The sequence below is a fragment of the Pteropus medius genome, unplaced genomic scaffold, assembly GCF_902729225.1.
Source record: "Pteropus medius unplaced genomic scaffold, Ma_sr-lr_union100, whole genome shotgun sequence".
NCBI classification, from domain to species: domain Eukaryota; kingdom Metazoa; phylum Chordata; class Mammalia; order Chiroptera; family Pteropodidae; genus Pteropus; species Pteropus medius.
The window spans coordinates 5,210,385-5,225,539 of NW_024350397.1; the positions used below are offsets into that span (position 1 = coordinate 5,210,385).

The 15,155-nt window shown below is 34.5% G+C and overlaps 1 protein-coding gene and 1 pseudogene across 6 annotated transcripts in view; one reads left to right on the forward strand and one right to left on the reverse strand.

The window, feature by feature from the left end:
- Positions 1 to 15,155, reverse strand: part of PARD3 (par-3 family cell polarity regulator) — a 616,019-nt gene that overhangs the window by 202,799 nt on the left and 398,065 nt on the right. For 4 of the 6 annotated variants that reach the window (XM_039839772.1, XM_039839773.1, XM_039839770.1 and 1 more), the window contains 3 exons: positions 10,460 to 10,611; positions 9,350 to 9,394; positions 4,266 to 4,493 (listed from right to left, as the gene is read on the reverse strand). In XM_039839772.1, coding sequence (XP_039695706.1) covers positions 4,266 to 4,493; positions 9,350 to 9,394; positions 10,460 to 10,611 — 425 coding nt within the window. The remainder of the gene's footprint in view (positions 1 to 4,265; positions 4,494 to 9,349; positions 9,395 to 10,459; positions 10,612 to 15,155) is intronic. The other 2 variants (XM_039839775.1, XM_039839774.1) reach the window with 1 other exon arrangement.
- LOC120584165 (uncharacterized) lies at positions 13,216 to 13,329 on the forward strand (annotated as a pseudogene).

Sequence of the window (15,155 nt, forward strand, 5' to 3'; positions counted from 1 at the left end):
TTTACAATTTGGCAACTTTTAATGGAGGAAAAATGGAACTATATATTTTTCAAAAAGAAAACAAAGAAATGTTACTGCATGCATTTTCTTGGTAGCTACAGAAACTGATTTATTATGGGGGACATAGAAGCCACTTGCTGAGAGCCAGGCAGGGTATGTAATTTGCATAGAAGAGGGAGCAGATTGTAGATGCCCTGACCTGTCAAACACAGGTAGGGCCTCGGAGATAATGGGTCCCAGAGTACAAAGCTCCATCTTGATCCAGACAGACACACAACATGGAGAGGCCAGATGGATTAAATGAGAGACAAAAATGCTGGCTTCTGCCATCTCCACAGGAAGAACGTAAGTGTTACAGAAGATGACAGATACCAGATACCACATGGATCCTGCCCCAGTCTCTTGGCCCTCAGTGTTGTGCCAATGCCATGATTTCAACTCTGCTGAGACGAGGCAAGCCTGCTCAGAGCATGAACTATACAGCCATTGGGGAGGTGCTCAATCTGAGTGACAAGAGCAATCAACCCTGCCCATGCCTAAGGGTCTTACTTGTAAAGAGGAAAAGGGCTCAGTGAGGGGAGAAAACAGGTAACTCTGTCCTCCCCACCAGGCCTTGGCTCCCCGCTTACGCAGCTTTTCCACAACAGCCTCCTCCGCACCCCAGAGCTTCTAAGGTGCACTGGCTGCATCCTTACAAAATGTCCCGGGTAGCAGAAAATGGTCTGCTGAGACACTGCTCCTCTCTTCAGAGCCATGTTCAATAGTGATCCAGCATTTTCTCTGCAACAGGCGCTGTAGCTGAGTCTCACCACAGAACAAGAAGGCAGCTCTGGCAGAGTCCGGCAGAGCACAGAAAACACCAGGGCGCTGGACACACAGCAAGGGACCATACCACGAAGACGGGGATGTAGGAGCACAACCAGGAACAAGAGCACAGATTCTGGGAAGGCACAACGACCATGCCATGAGGATCTGCAAACTGACTCTGAAAACGATGCATCTGAGGAAACTAAAGAAAGGGCTAACTGAGCCACCTTCTTTCTCCTGACTGGAGCCATAAAACACCTTTCTGTCTCTAGTCACACGTAAAGGTGACAGTCAAATGACCACCAGCGGTAACACAAGCCTTGACAGATCTTTTTTTTTTTTTTTTTTTTTTTTTAGAAAAACAAGGAGTTTGCTGAGGTATTGGGATCTAATACACACAGGTCCAGTGTGGGACACGAATAGGAACAGCGAAATGTCATGACCATCCCGCTTACTGCGCACCAAAAGTGTCTCTCTCTCTCCCTCTCTCACCTTCTCTCCCCTCCACTTTGTCCCTTTCAGGCACACGATGGTGCTAGTTATGCAGACACTCACTTACAGATATAAACTGAATCTTGATTTGCCAAGCCCTGTGCCTGGTTATGCAGGAATAAAACAGTCATGGTGGTATCTTCCTTCGTGGACCTTACAGAGGTGCGAAAGGGTAGCAGGCAGGATTTAGGCAGGTAACTGAATGGGTGTACCGACAATCATGGAATGTGAAAACTAGAAGGGACCTCAGAAACTATCTAACCCAGAGCTTTTCAAACTTTTTATGAATAACACAGCAAACAACCCCTTTCCTTAAAACAAAAATTCACAAAGAACCACAACGTATTAAATGTGATTTAAAAAACCCACAATTGTTAATGCAGAGCAGTGGTGACAGCAGCGGGCAGAGTGAAGCTAGTGGCCTTTGCAGAGTCCCACTTGCTCAGCCTCCCATTTGCTTCCTGATACCCCCCAAACCAGTAAGACACCCCTAGTCCTGACCAGACATCACCATACACAATCTGAAAATCAATGACCTAGTTGCCCAAATCTTTGGTTTTACAAATGAGAAAATTAAAGCTCAAGGATTTTAAGTGGTTTGACCAAAATCCCACATTGGTTAGAAAATGTGGACTAAGATGAAAGTCATCTAAATTCCAGTTCGGTGCGTGCTCCACTCTATCAATTCAATTTCAACAATTCAAACTGCAAAAAATTTTAAATGTATAATAGCTGCCTTTCTTTTGCCATATTTAAAGTTAATCAGACTGGTCTAAAAATAAATAATAAAATCAGAACTTTGTAAAACAGTATTTTGTGGTTGTAGATGCTCGTGATGCTCATGTCACAAATGTCATTGCCAGCTCCTGTCCAGAATATTACTTTTGGTTCAGAAATTGTAACTTGTCTATTTAATTGTTTTTGTTTTCTTTTGCCTTAAAGATAGTTGTTTCAATAAGTTTTAATACGATATACTTAAATCTGTTATTTCCAATTTAAAAAGGAAACTAAATGTCTATAGGGAAATATTTAGATGTCCACATTGATGGAAAACTCTGGAGGCTGTCCCTAGAGAATTAAGAACATGCCCTATATTGGTAAGGATTGCATCCCCTGTTGCATTTGAAAAGAGTAACATATGTGAAAAAAACTATTTTGTAAGGAAATTTAAATAACATTTTAATAAGAATAAGAAAAAGGTTCAGGAGCATTACAAATTGTAGATGCTTAAAAAAACAAATACTGAGGGGCCAGAGGACTATATCTCTTATGAAATATACACCCAGGACAGACAGAGGCAACATCTGTGAGTGACAGGGCTTCTACTCTAGAATACCTGCATAAATATCTAGTATACCTGCACAAATATCGGTTAAGGTGGCAAGGAACCATGGATACAATGGGAGAAATCTCAAGAGGGTTGAAAGCTCTTATGACTCAGGATGTTGGAGACCAGGCTTGGCAGCAAAAATAGGAAATATGTTCTTCATCTGGCAAGAATAGGCAGCATGTATTTGAAATCACTGGCTGGATGTAGCGAAAATTTAGATGGAGAGTTGGGAGGGGGAGGAGGTGTAGCAATCTTCTCATTAAGTTTTGCTTTGCATGTTATATTATGGCAGCAATATTCATCTTCCCAAACACATTATATGGGATAGGCAAAAATTATATAATTTTGCTTTAAATCTGCCTAGAATGTGATTTTTATTTTAAACTCTTTTTCCCCACCACAATTCTCCTCAAGTGTGTGAGAGAGAAGTAGTACACCCAAAAGTTAAATTGTCAGTAATTTACAATCCATTTAAATTATCTCTGGTCTCTGCTTTAACCTCAAGCTGCAGTGTCTACAGTTTTCTAATGGTTAGATGCATATAGTCACATTTGAAGTTAAAAAACTAAAATGTAAATTAGTAGTTATAAACAATAATAAGCGAATCAATACTTTTTACTATTATAACTCCTAAGTCCTTTCTTTTTTAAGTAAATAGACTAGTAGAGTTTTTCCTTTATTTTCAAATTGAATGGTGATATTTATACCATGAATGTTTAATAGATTACTCTTTGAAGCATACATTTGTACATATTTATAAATGTTAACTTTTTTCTCAATACACTATGGAAAAGTGGTTTTCAAACAGTTTAGTCTCATACCAAAACATTTAGGAGAATACCTTTATTCTCCTAAAAATTATTAAGAACTCAAAATAAAAACTGCTTATTCATATTAACACCTTTGACTTTTAATTGTCTTAAAATATTTTAATTGGCTTAAAATATTTTGCAATTTGGAAATATACATACACAAATGTATCTTGCTAGCTCAATTCAAGGAAAGTAAGAGTAATTCATAAAAATAAAAATGTTTTCAAAATCAGAGATTATTACATATAGTTATTGGAGACATCACATCATAGACATACTATACAGCAGTGGTTTTCAAACAGTTTAGTCTCATACCAAAACATTTAGGAGAATACCTTTATTCTCCTAAAAATTATTAAGAACTCAAAATAAAAACTTTACATGGATTAAATCTAGTATTTACTGAATTAAAATGGAGAAAGTATTAAAATAGTAATTACTTCATAAAAAGCAAAATTCATGTTAACAGAAATTATCTTTTTCCAAAAATCTGTATTTTCCAAAAACAGTTACTGAGAACAATGGTCACTGTTATATTGTAGCAAATCTTTTGAATACATGACTAAAAAGACAGATTCTTCTATCTGCTCTGTATTCAATCTATTGCAATATCACATGACTTGTTGCCTCTGGAAAATCCCACTATATACTTGTGAGCGAATGAGAATAAAAAGGTAAATAAGTGTTTTATTATTCTGAAAATAGTTTACACCCCACAGATCCCTGTGTGGTACTGGAAACACATCGTTTCCTGGAGTACACTTTAAGAACTGCTGCTTTAAGAGCTATTTTAACTACTATTCTTCCCAGCAGCATAAACTTACATGTTTCCATGCCTTCGTCATCGTCATCTACTGTGGGTTTATCGTAAGACTTGTCGATGGCAGCCCTGAAGCTTTCGTTGCATCCCCTTCCTCTGATTATCCGCGGTCGTGGGCGATGGAAAGGAATGTCCCCGTTCAAAGTCACCTCGGCGACTGCTGTCTGCAAACTCTCCAATGAGCTTGACTTCTTCAGACCCAGGGAAGGTCCCACATCTCTGCTGGGGGAACCTTGGAGATTTACAAAAACAAACAGTTAGTGAGAAGTAATGGTGAAAATTGCATTCCTGAACTTCTACGAACTGTGGAAAACATCAGAGATGTAAACAAATTATTCGTTCAATGAGGAGTTTTTAAATGTAAATGGAAAATGTATAAAAAAAATAGTAAAGTAACAGTAACTAATTTTTATTTTTCCCAAATATACAAAAATTTTTGTCTATTTTCTCTACTTTAATTAGGAAAAACTCTAAGTTATTAGTTTCCATTTTTAGCTCAACAGAGGAAATTTTTGTCAAATCGCTTGCTCCAAGTTATGTAAATAATCTAAAATAAAAAAACGAAAACAAAAACAGAATAACCCAGAAGCTCACTTGCAGAACAGAAATCATGAGAAGGCTAAGGTAAGCACCAAAAGTAGCTTTTTAACTTAGTTGAAATCAGTTTTTGACAGTTTAAAATTATTTATAACAAAAGTTAAATTTTTCTATCAATAAATTTCATCAAGTCTCTTCTTTATTATAGTGCGGATTCACACAACTTAAAAATAAAGACAGCACAAAAGACTGCATGTCACCAGTACGATTAGGGTACCCTGACACCAAACAGAAACCTAATTCTGGGCAACGTTAACATTCTGTGGAAAGAGCAATACGAGATTTGAACAGAAACAAATTACATAAGGGCTCTCTCTAGAAAGAAGTAGAGGAGAGACTAAAGAGGTGATAGTGGGCTTTCTACTTGCAGGCCTGGGAACAATATCTCCTTGAGAAACAAGTGATGATCAGAACGAAGAAGACTTAACAATTACTAAAAACATTTCCGTAAAATGGCAGGGAAGAATTTGGGGAATTAAAAACTTGGCTCTATTTCATGAGGATCTACGGCAGGGGGGCCTGAGATAATACCAAAAGCACCAAGCTTTAGAAGGCAATCAAAACAGATGTCCTTAACCAGGTAAGGCAGTCTCATCCATCACTGCCTGACCTGGGACCCAAAAGTACACACATCTACCCTCTAGATGACTGTAATACCAGCTTTGCACTACCACTTGGAAATGCAGGTTATAGAACTAGTTCTTCATTTAGACTGTTAAAAAGACAGGTGTAAAAAAATGGGAAGGTAAAAGAGATTAGAGAGTTTATTTCTACATGGGGTCATCAGCTCAAAAGTTGATCAGTAATTAAGGAGTAGCTTTGATATATTATCACTAGAAGACACAGTTATGACATGGACTTTCCATGGCTCAGAGTATAAAAAAAATAAAACTTAAATTGAGAAAATGAAACAAGAATTATCTTTTTAAGATTTATTTACATTCCATCTTTCACCTAATTTTCACAATGAGGTAGCAGTTTTAAGTTAGAATAAATACATTAAAAATGTAACATAGGCAGAAAGACAGACAGATGATTCTAATGAAGAAATAATATTCCATAAAATATTGTGCTTGGGAGAAAAAGATGATTTATTTAACTTTCTCAATGTAAGTTTGTATATATTTCATTATTTTATGACAAAAATCATATAAACTATTTCTTTCCAGGATGATCAATCTTACTTTTTCTATTGAGAGCAGCATAACTTTTGACAAGTTCATATTCTAAATACTGATAAAAGTCATGTCACAGAAAGGAAAATGAATTTTGTTCCAAAGAACTGAAGAGAAAGGTAAGAAATCAAGGAACCAAAGCAGATGGGAAAAGATCATTCCTAGGCATAGACATCTACCTTTATATGTCCTAGAATCAGCATTAGAAAGATCTATTCCTGAACAGATTATGCCTATCAATCTTCATAACTTACCCTTTTCATAACTGCATTTAGGTCTTTTAAATGTTTATAAGGCAAATATTTGCTGCTTTCGTGGGTTCATAAAGGCCATATGTATGTATATTTGTATGTATGTTGTGTATATTTATTCTTCTCTCTCTGTGCCTGTCTGTCACCAATAAAGATTTCATGATTCCAGTAAAGATTATCGTAAGAACATCATCTATATATATTAAGTTTTTCTTTGTGAAAAGTTAGCTGAGATTTGACATCATGTATTCAGAGCACTAAAAACTTTAAAAATAAATTTTAGAAATGGCATGACTATTTATTAAAATAAATGTATACATATATACCCATAAGTATATAGGTATATATAAATATATGATTTTATTAAAATACATAAACAGGCAAATCTGCAAAGAAAAACAATGATGAAAGAATAACTAAATAAGTAATAGATACTTTGTAAGTATAATTCAGAGCTTGTTTATCCTTTTTTCTAAATTTGTAACATTGTAGAATAACATTTTGGCAAAAAGTTGATAATTATCGATGGTGGGTATTGGGTGTATGGGAGGTTATTGGATATATGAACTACATCTCTATATTTATATATGGTTGTAAATTTTCATAATAAAATGTTATGCAGAAAGTCAACAGCTATAGTTTGTGAATCCATCACAGGGATCAGCAAACCGTGGGCCAAATCTGAAAAAATTTTTGGAACACAGCCATGCCAATTTGTTTACATATATTTTATGACTGTTTTTACACTACATCAGAATTAAGTAGCTACTATAGAGACTGTCTGGTCTCCAAGGCCACATAAATATTTACTATCTGGTCCTTTACAGAGTTTGCTGACTCTTGATCCGTAACATGGATATCATACATTTAAGTACTATATTTGTCAAAAAAAACTTTAACAAAGGTTTTGTTAAGTAACATATTAAAATTCTTGAATGAGAGTTACTGAGATCCCTAACATTAAAAAGTCAGCATTTACTACTAATAAAAATTGAAACTTGTTTCTCTATTCAAGTATGGACAAAGATTATGTTTATTTACATACAAAAATAAAAATGTTTTTTCATTTTAAAATAATATTTTAAAGCTCTTCATATAAATCTTTAAGGTCATTAGGATATCCTGCTTTTTTTATATTCAAGGATTAAACCCATAGAACCCCAATTCTCTTCTTATTCCTGTTCTCTATTCTTTCAGAAAGTAAAGCTACCTCCAAATATCATATAAGATCCCTCAATCCAAGAATAAAAGTGAAATCATAATCATACTATTTTCCGTAAGTTGATTTTTCTATTCCTACCTACTAAGATGTCTTTTGCAAGGGCAAAGGGAAATGGAATTCAATTTTCATTACAAAAGGCTTATGGCTAGACAGATGATCTATGCTAAAATGCCACTATGACTCTACCCAAAACCTTTGGACGGAACTGTAAAATCATGATAATCTTGACAATTCAAATAAAGTGAAGAAAGAAAAATAACAGAAAATTTGGCATCTATGTAATAATTTTTTTGTCTCAAGTTTTTCCAATTTAATTTGGTGGAATAGATTGCATATAGAGAAAAAAAAGCTCTTCATATCTAGGATCTAACAAGTTAAAATGCTATATAAACATATGATTCAATTAGATTATAAAATCTGCCTTCTCATCATAAACATTTGTTTTCAGTTAAACTCTAGATATCAGTATTTTCCTTTTTAATCACAATAAATCGTTCTTTTCTTTTTATTAGTAGTGAGTTTGTTAAATTAAGTATTTTCCTTACTTTACCTAATTGGCATAGAATATAAATTCATGTTTTTTAACCTGAGCAATTAAATTTGGCTTTCATGAAATTAACATGGATGAAGGTTACTTCTTTAAAAGTACTGAAGAGTAGGGGTAACTCCAAAAACTAATAACTTATTTACGTATGTGAACTACCAAAAAATGTTTTCCTTTAGCTGTTTCAAATTTTGAATTTTATGTTTAATCAGAGAAATAACTACCTAGTAAGGCCTGAGGCTACAGTTAACTGCCTTGCACTACAGTTAATCCTATAATCTATTGGATGTAAATTTTATAATCTTTTACTCTACAGAATGTGAAAATTCCAACCATGCCCACAATAATCTCTAAATATGTATGTGGGATACACAGTTTTCAAGCAGGATAAAACTAGTTACTACTATAGCTTAAAAAGGTGAATTAAAGCTAATTACTAGTAAGTGGTAAACTGCTGCAGCCTATTAGATCTAGAATAATTAAAACACTATTCAAAACTAATAGTAAGAAATCATAAATGCTCAATTGTACAAAGAACATTAATTATACATAAAAACTCTCCTTTAATTATTTTCATAAAACAGCATAAGAAGTAATACTGTAATGAAAAACCCAGTTCAATGTAATCCATTGTTTCTATGGAATGATTTAGGTCACATTTTAGAAGCGAGCCCTAAATAGCTAACAAACGAACAAACAAACAAACAAAAAATCCTTTAAAACAGGTTCACAACGTTAAAGAGCCATATGCATTAGATAGTCTAATTCAATATCTGGTAACTATGAGCTAATTCTTGCATTCGAAAAAGAACCAAGGTTTTCTGAGTGACTAATGATAGCAATTACTGGACATTGTCCTTTGATAAAAAATATTTACATTTGTGCTATGACCTCAAGTCAAAGTTATCACTTTGAGAATTTTTTTTGGATGTTAACATAGACATCAAATACATATGTTAAAAACAAGACTCTACCCAGGAGATCATGTTTTTGGGATTTTGATATCTTTTTTTTTTTAATTGTGACAAAATATGCCTATACAAATAAAATTAAGAAAATCTAGGTTGTTTAAACATTTCTGAAGCACTAAATTATATTTCCATTTAGATGTACTACACTGATAAATTTCTTCTAACAGACATTTTTTCTTTTCTTGTACAATTTGATTTCTTACAATGAAAACATCTGTGCAAGACTGGAATATTTATGTGTACATGCAATATGATTGGCAGCTCTATAATTAGGATAAGCTCCTTGGACCACAGTTTCTATGGCAACAGTCTAAGAGTCCATTCTTACCTGCTTTCTGGTCATCCACTGTACTGAGTTTAGTCTCGTCAGCTACTGTTAAAAGGTAAATGTATAATGGTTAGCCCAGTTAGTCCCACAGCCCAACATGCTTCAACCATTCCCAGATCTTTTCAGTTATGTGATAATTCTTAGGTAATATTTCATGCAAATAATATGAAAAATCAAGCAAACATTCATAATCAAAAAAGGGGGAAAGCAGTGTCTCCATGCAATATGCCAGTCATTTCATTTCACAGACACGTGTGTTATTTATATGTTAGCATATCTTAATTAGCCAAGGCAATGCATCGCCAAATTTTTCTTTTACGCATGTGATAAATTAATGCTTTTAGTCATGAAGTACAAACAGCCACAAGAGAATGCATAAATAAGTTACAGATGATTAACAAAGGTTTTTTTAAATCATTCAATCAGTTTGTAGACATGATTAATTATTTTACTTTTTTGTTTTGTTTTGGTTTTGGTGGATTTGGATTTAAAAAGAGACACTACCTGATTGGTGTTTGATTGAACAACTATGGTTATTTTCCTGCTCTCATTTGCTTCAAATACTTTCTACAATAAATATTTTCTCAAAATATTACTTCAATGAAATGCCTTAATTACTAACACTTAAGAGTTTCTATTAAATAAACCTTAACAAGTAGCAATGAAAGGAAGATATCACAAAGTAACCAAATTCCAGACATGGATTGAGATAATGATTTCTCTCCAAAATTTTTTATTTTAGTTCAAGAATGCCACAACCAACCAAATACTATTTCAATGAAATTGGTTTTAAACAGCCAAAGTGTTAAAACATTTCATTGTTTCAAATAAAGATACATGAATATAGCATGAAATGCACATGTGTTTGTTTTTTTCTCATCAGAAAACATATATGTTAACATATTGCACATTATGTAAACATGCCGCTTATGAGAAATATGGTTATCTCAAACTCAGAGAAAAACTAATTTTTGCCAAATTGCCACATTTCACATTTATTTTCTCTACTGTTCAAAGTAAACAGACATGTGTTTGGGACCATCAATTTTAATCTGAAAGCATCTACATCTAAGCCTTATTTAGATAAAGATTCATGGAGATTGTACTCACTACCTAAATCCATGCTTTTTGATTTTCGTGTTTTAACGAAATCCAATTGACTGGCATCTGAAAATTGCTTTGTGCGTTTTTCTGACATACTCTGGCGTCCAAATCCTTCTCGTTGAAAAGCAAGAGCTGGATCAACATCTGGACTCAAAGAGCTGGTGTAAAAAGAAAGATAAACATAAAAATATTTACTAAAAATAGAAGACATCCAATTTAGGGAAGTTCATACATATCTGTGTATATGAATGTGTGTATATATATAGTCCTCGTAAATATTTAAACTAAATAACACAAATATAATTCTTTATTAAAAAAACTGTGGCTGTATAGGAAGTGATAAAAAAATACATTTATTTACATTTAGTAATTTTTTCTCCACATGAGTTCTGTCCTCCTCTACGTCCCTTTCACAGTTCTCTCACTCTATTGGACAATACATCATTATTTCTAAGTGATGGTCAAAAATAAGCCTTATATCTCTTAGACATTGGAGTGATTGAAGGTTTGAGGAAAACTTTCATATATTAATACAAATATTGGCAGCAAACGAGTGACTATGTAAATTGAAACTGAATAAAAGTTTTTAGAAGAATATGTTCTAGTGTTATATGCCCTTTATCTTGTATCCCAGAAAAGAAAGAACTACCCTTAGGGCATATAGTTTCATGAGGATGTGGTTTCTCTGCAATACTTACTCATCTGAGAAGATCAGCTCAGCAATTCTTTATTAGAACCTATTCTCATTAAGGCGACGTGCTGGGTACCAAAGTCAAAATAACAAATAGGAAGAGATCTCTGTTCTCTACAAACTTTTAAGAAACCATACTACAAGTATATAGCAGAAGCTAAGGATGCATAAATGACAGAATAAACTGTATTCGAGGGAGTCAGGAAAAATATGACTTAGACTACATGACATTTGATCTGGTGACACCAACACGGTGACTCAAGCAGAGATGATGAAGCATATGGCAAAACATTGGTAACAGGATACAATTTGAAGTGTTTTCCCGATGAAAGTGGCAGAGATGACACGAAATCACTCTTATTTCTAAATATCTGTGAACAGTTTCAAAAAGCACTACCAGGTGTTCTGAGCACAGCCCATAAAATGAAAGCCGTTTTTCTCTGGGTTGGGCACCTTGAGAAAATTAATAACTCCCGTACGTCAGCACCATGTCACCTTACCTATCTGGCCAGGTAGAATGTCCTTCCACAGTTAACTAAACCTACTAGAATGGAAGGGAGCCACTTCCACTATGCCAACTGAGATTTGATAGTTTTCCTAATGCTTCTAACAAAAGTAAGCTCTGTGAACCCTTTACGGCCTTATGAGAATTACCCTCCATACTGGGAAAAGGATAGTGATCTAGTTTAGATATAGATCAGAAATTTAGCAGCAACTTACTGTGCATGAAATGATAACTGGCTTTTTCAGAATAGCTAAACCAAAAATGGTGAAAAGGAAGACACAAAGGAAAATACTTGGTCATCAAGTTAAGTGATCTGAAATGAGTGACCTGCATTAGGCCTGTATGTCTTATAATGCTCATTAAAGACAACACTAGTTGCCTCATCCATCATACAAGGCTGATGAGAGAATCCAACGACATGAGGGTGAAAGCTCTTTCTAAACTGCAAGCCACTATACAAAATAACTTTTATTACCCAACAAAGACTTTCCATCTCGAATTACTAACGTAATATAAATTATGATAATAGAAATAGAATCCTTAAAAACCACACATAGAAAATGAAAACTCTTCCTTCATCTTTCTACTAAATGCTAAGCAGGATCTCCAGGATGAGGCAAGGCTGGTGCCTCAGGCTCAGAGTTAAGGAAGCACTTGCTCTCAGGGTCAAGCAAGTTTGGGGTTGGCATCTGAGAGTGACACCTGCATACCCCGCTTACCTCACCATAGCCCTGGCCCAGGTGCTGGGAAAAGATGTATCCAGAAGGATTGGGACTTTAGCCCAAGGCGAGGACAATTTTTTTTTTTGTAAAACACTGTTATGTCCTAATAGTTATTTTGTTTGCATTCTACACTAAATCTTTTCATTTTTAATATACCCTATTTTTCCTATAAAACTCTGAATAAATTTGATGTTCCAGAAAGAATCAAGGTCATGTTTATCTTGAAGCGTTTGGTGCCCCTTCACATACTACTATGCCTATATATGGCTGATCCTTGAACAACATAGGGATTCAGGGAGCTCACCCCTATGCAGCTGAAAATCCACATATAACTTTTTACCTCTCCCAGATTTAAGTTGTCCCTCAGTATCCACGGGGGTTTGGTTCCAAGACCAAAATCCACGGATGCTCAAGTCCCCTATATAAAATGGTATACAGTCAGCCCTCCGTATCTGTGGACTCCTGACAGGGATCAAAAACAGTACGGGTATTTATTGAAAAAAAAAAAAATCCATGTATATGTGAACCCGCACAGTTCAAACCATGATGTTCAAGGGTCAATTGTACTATGTATGTATGTTTGTATGGCTATAGTAAACATTATATATAATTATATATTGCTTATGTATATTTCTTAAATATATATATGCTTGTATATTACACATATATATTAGTATTCAGATACTACTATGCTTACTATACTAGACTTATAATTTCCAGAGCACATACACCTCAATTCAAAAACAACAGTCCTAAAAGTGAAAAATTAAAATGCATATGATGAGAACTATGCCCCAATTTGCAATGGTAGACTCTAAATAATGTTTTCATTAAGGCTATTTTAGTCTATGGCCATGCCACCCTGAACAAGCCTGATCCCGTCTGATCTCGGAAGCTAAGCAGGGTCTGGTTAGTATTTGGATGGGAGACCACCTAGGAAGACCAGGTGCTGTAGGCGTAAAAAATTTTAAAAATAAGGGATTGTAAACTGACAAGGTCCTTGCAATTGCAATCTATGAGGTCAACCAAGGGTTTCCTTGCCTAAAAAAAAAAAAAGCGGGACTTTTATATGCTGAAAGTTGATCTCGTCAACCATTCTGCATATGCTTATGAACCCTTTTTTCTATCATGAAGAATATTTTAAAACCCAAACTCCAATAGGCATCAAATTGGTGAAAAGAATAAATTTTAAATGTAATTTTAATAGAAATTATTGGTAAAAAATTTTCAAACAAATACCAATTGCTGTTGCTGTTACCTGAAAACCACATATTCTCATACTTTTTAAACTAATTTTAGACTCTGAAGTTATGTTGTCGCTAAAATTAGAATCTGCTGTTTTACATTTTTCCCCTTAAAAACACTGTTAATGTTCCCTAAATCAATGGATTGAAAAAAGTATATTCTATTAGTTAATAAATTAAAAGTTTCGCCTTTTGACATAGTTAGCCTTCCACAACTGTGCAGCGAACTATAAAAATACAATTTAAAATGTCAAATGAGTTTCTGAGTTAATAGGAGTCTAAAATAACTAAATATTCTTAAACCATGACATAATTAATTCTTCCCTATCAATATATCCATTAAACCATTTTCAGACACAATAAATAGTACACTAGAATACTTAACAAGTTTGACTGCAGGACTGACAGCTGATTCTTTAAAGAATGTAACCAGATCCTGACCCCCAATGTTATTAAAATTCCAGTTATTAATCCTGTCTTATTGCCCTTTTGTTTTCATAACATTTTCATCAAGGATTAGGGAGATATTGTCAGGCTAGAAAAGCTTACATTTTCTGCTGTGATTCAGAACAGCTGCCATTCTTGTTTAGATAACCCTTTATTCATATTCTTTTCCTTGCCCCACATTCTCCACAGCAAAATCATACAAGTCCTCACCACTTCATGAATCCCCTTAGGGAAATTAATGCCACAATCTATCCCATTTATTTTCATCAACACGGCCTTTTAAAAGGCCCCACACAGATCTAGCCCTCTGGCCACCTTCACAATTTCCCAACATGGTGGAGATTCAAAGGCTTTGTCCCTAAGATGAATACTGCAAATATCTAATCCTTACTTTCTCTGTTGTAGTTTTCACTTTCAGAAAGAGATATAAACTATAGCAGTAAATGTAAAAACATCTGCAAATTTCAAATCAGATTTTACTTTGCATGGTAGCTTCCCCCTCAAAGCTGAATCAGAAAAACGCATTTCCAGAATAGCTATGATCATGCAGGCTCTTTTTAAATCTTGTGTTTTCAATAAGAGAATTAAAAAGAAAAGAAAGAAAAGATAGAGATGGACTTTTCAAGCATCCAAATAACAGGTGAGATTGTTCTAAGGGAACATCTGCAGAACTGACAAGATAAACGTGCTGTATTTTTGTGTCTGAGGGAGGAGTGGGGGAAGAGGACTGGGGGAGTGGCTTACTTTGTTAAGATCATCATAAAAATGTTAACAAAAATAAATGCTAGGCCTCTATCTAATATTTAATGTTGACACAAGTCTAGGGAAGAGTATGAAACAGAAACAGATAAATGGTAAAGGAACAAAACCATAACATTTAAATATAACTTTTCCGATATATTCGTAAAAGACCCCATAGAAAGGGCAAAAAGAAAATTCTGGTATAATACTTCACATGGTTTGTGTTAATTGTCACTACGACCTTACCAGGTCATCGCTAGGCGGCACTTTCCTATTGCTTATTGATGCATATAATTACTAGGCATGCAAATTAGGCGCATATCCACATTCATGGGCCACACATTGGCAAATG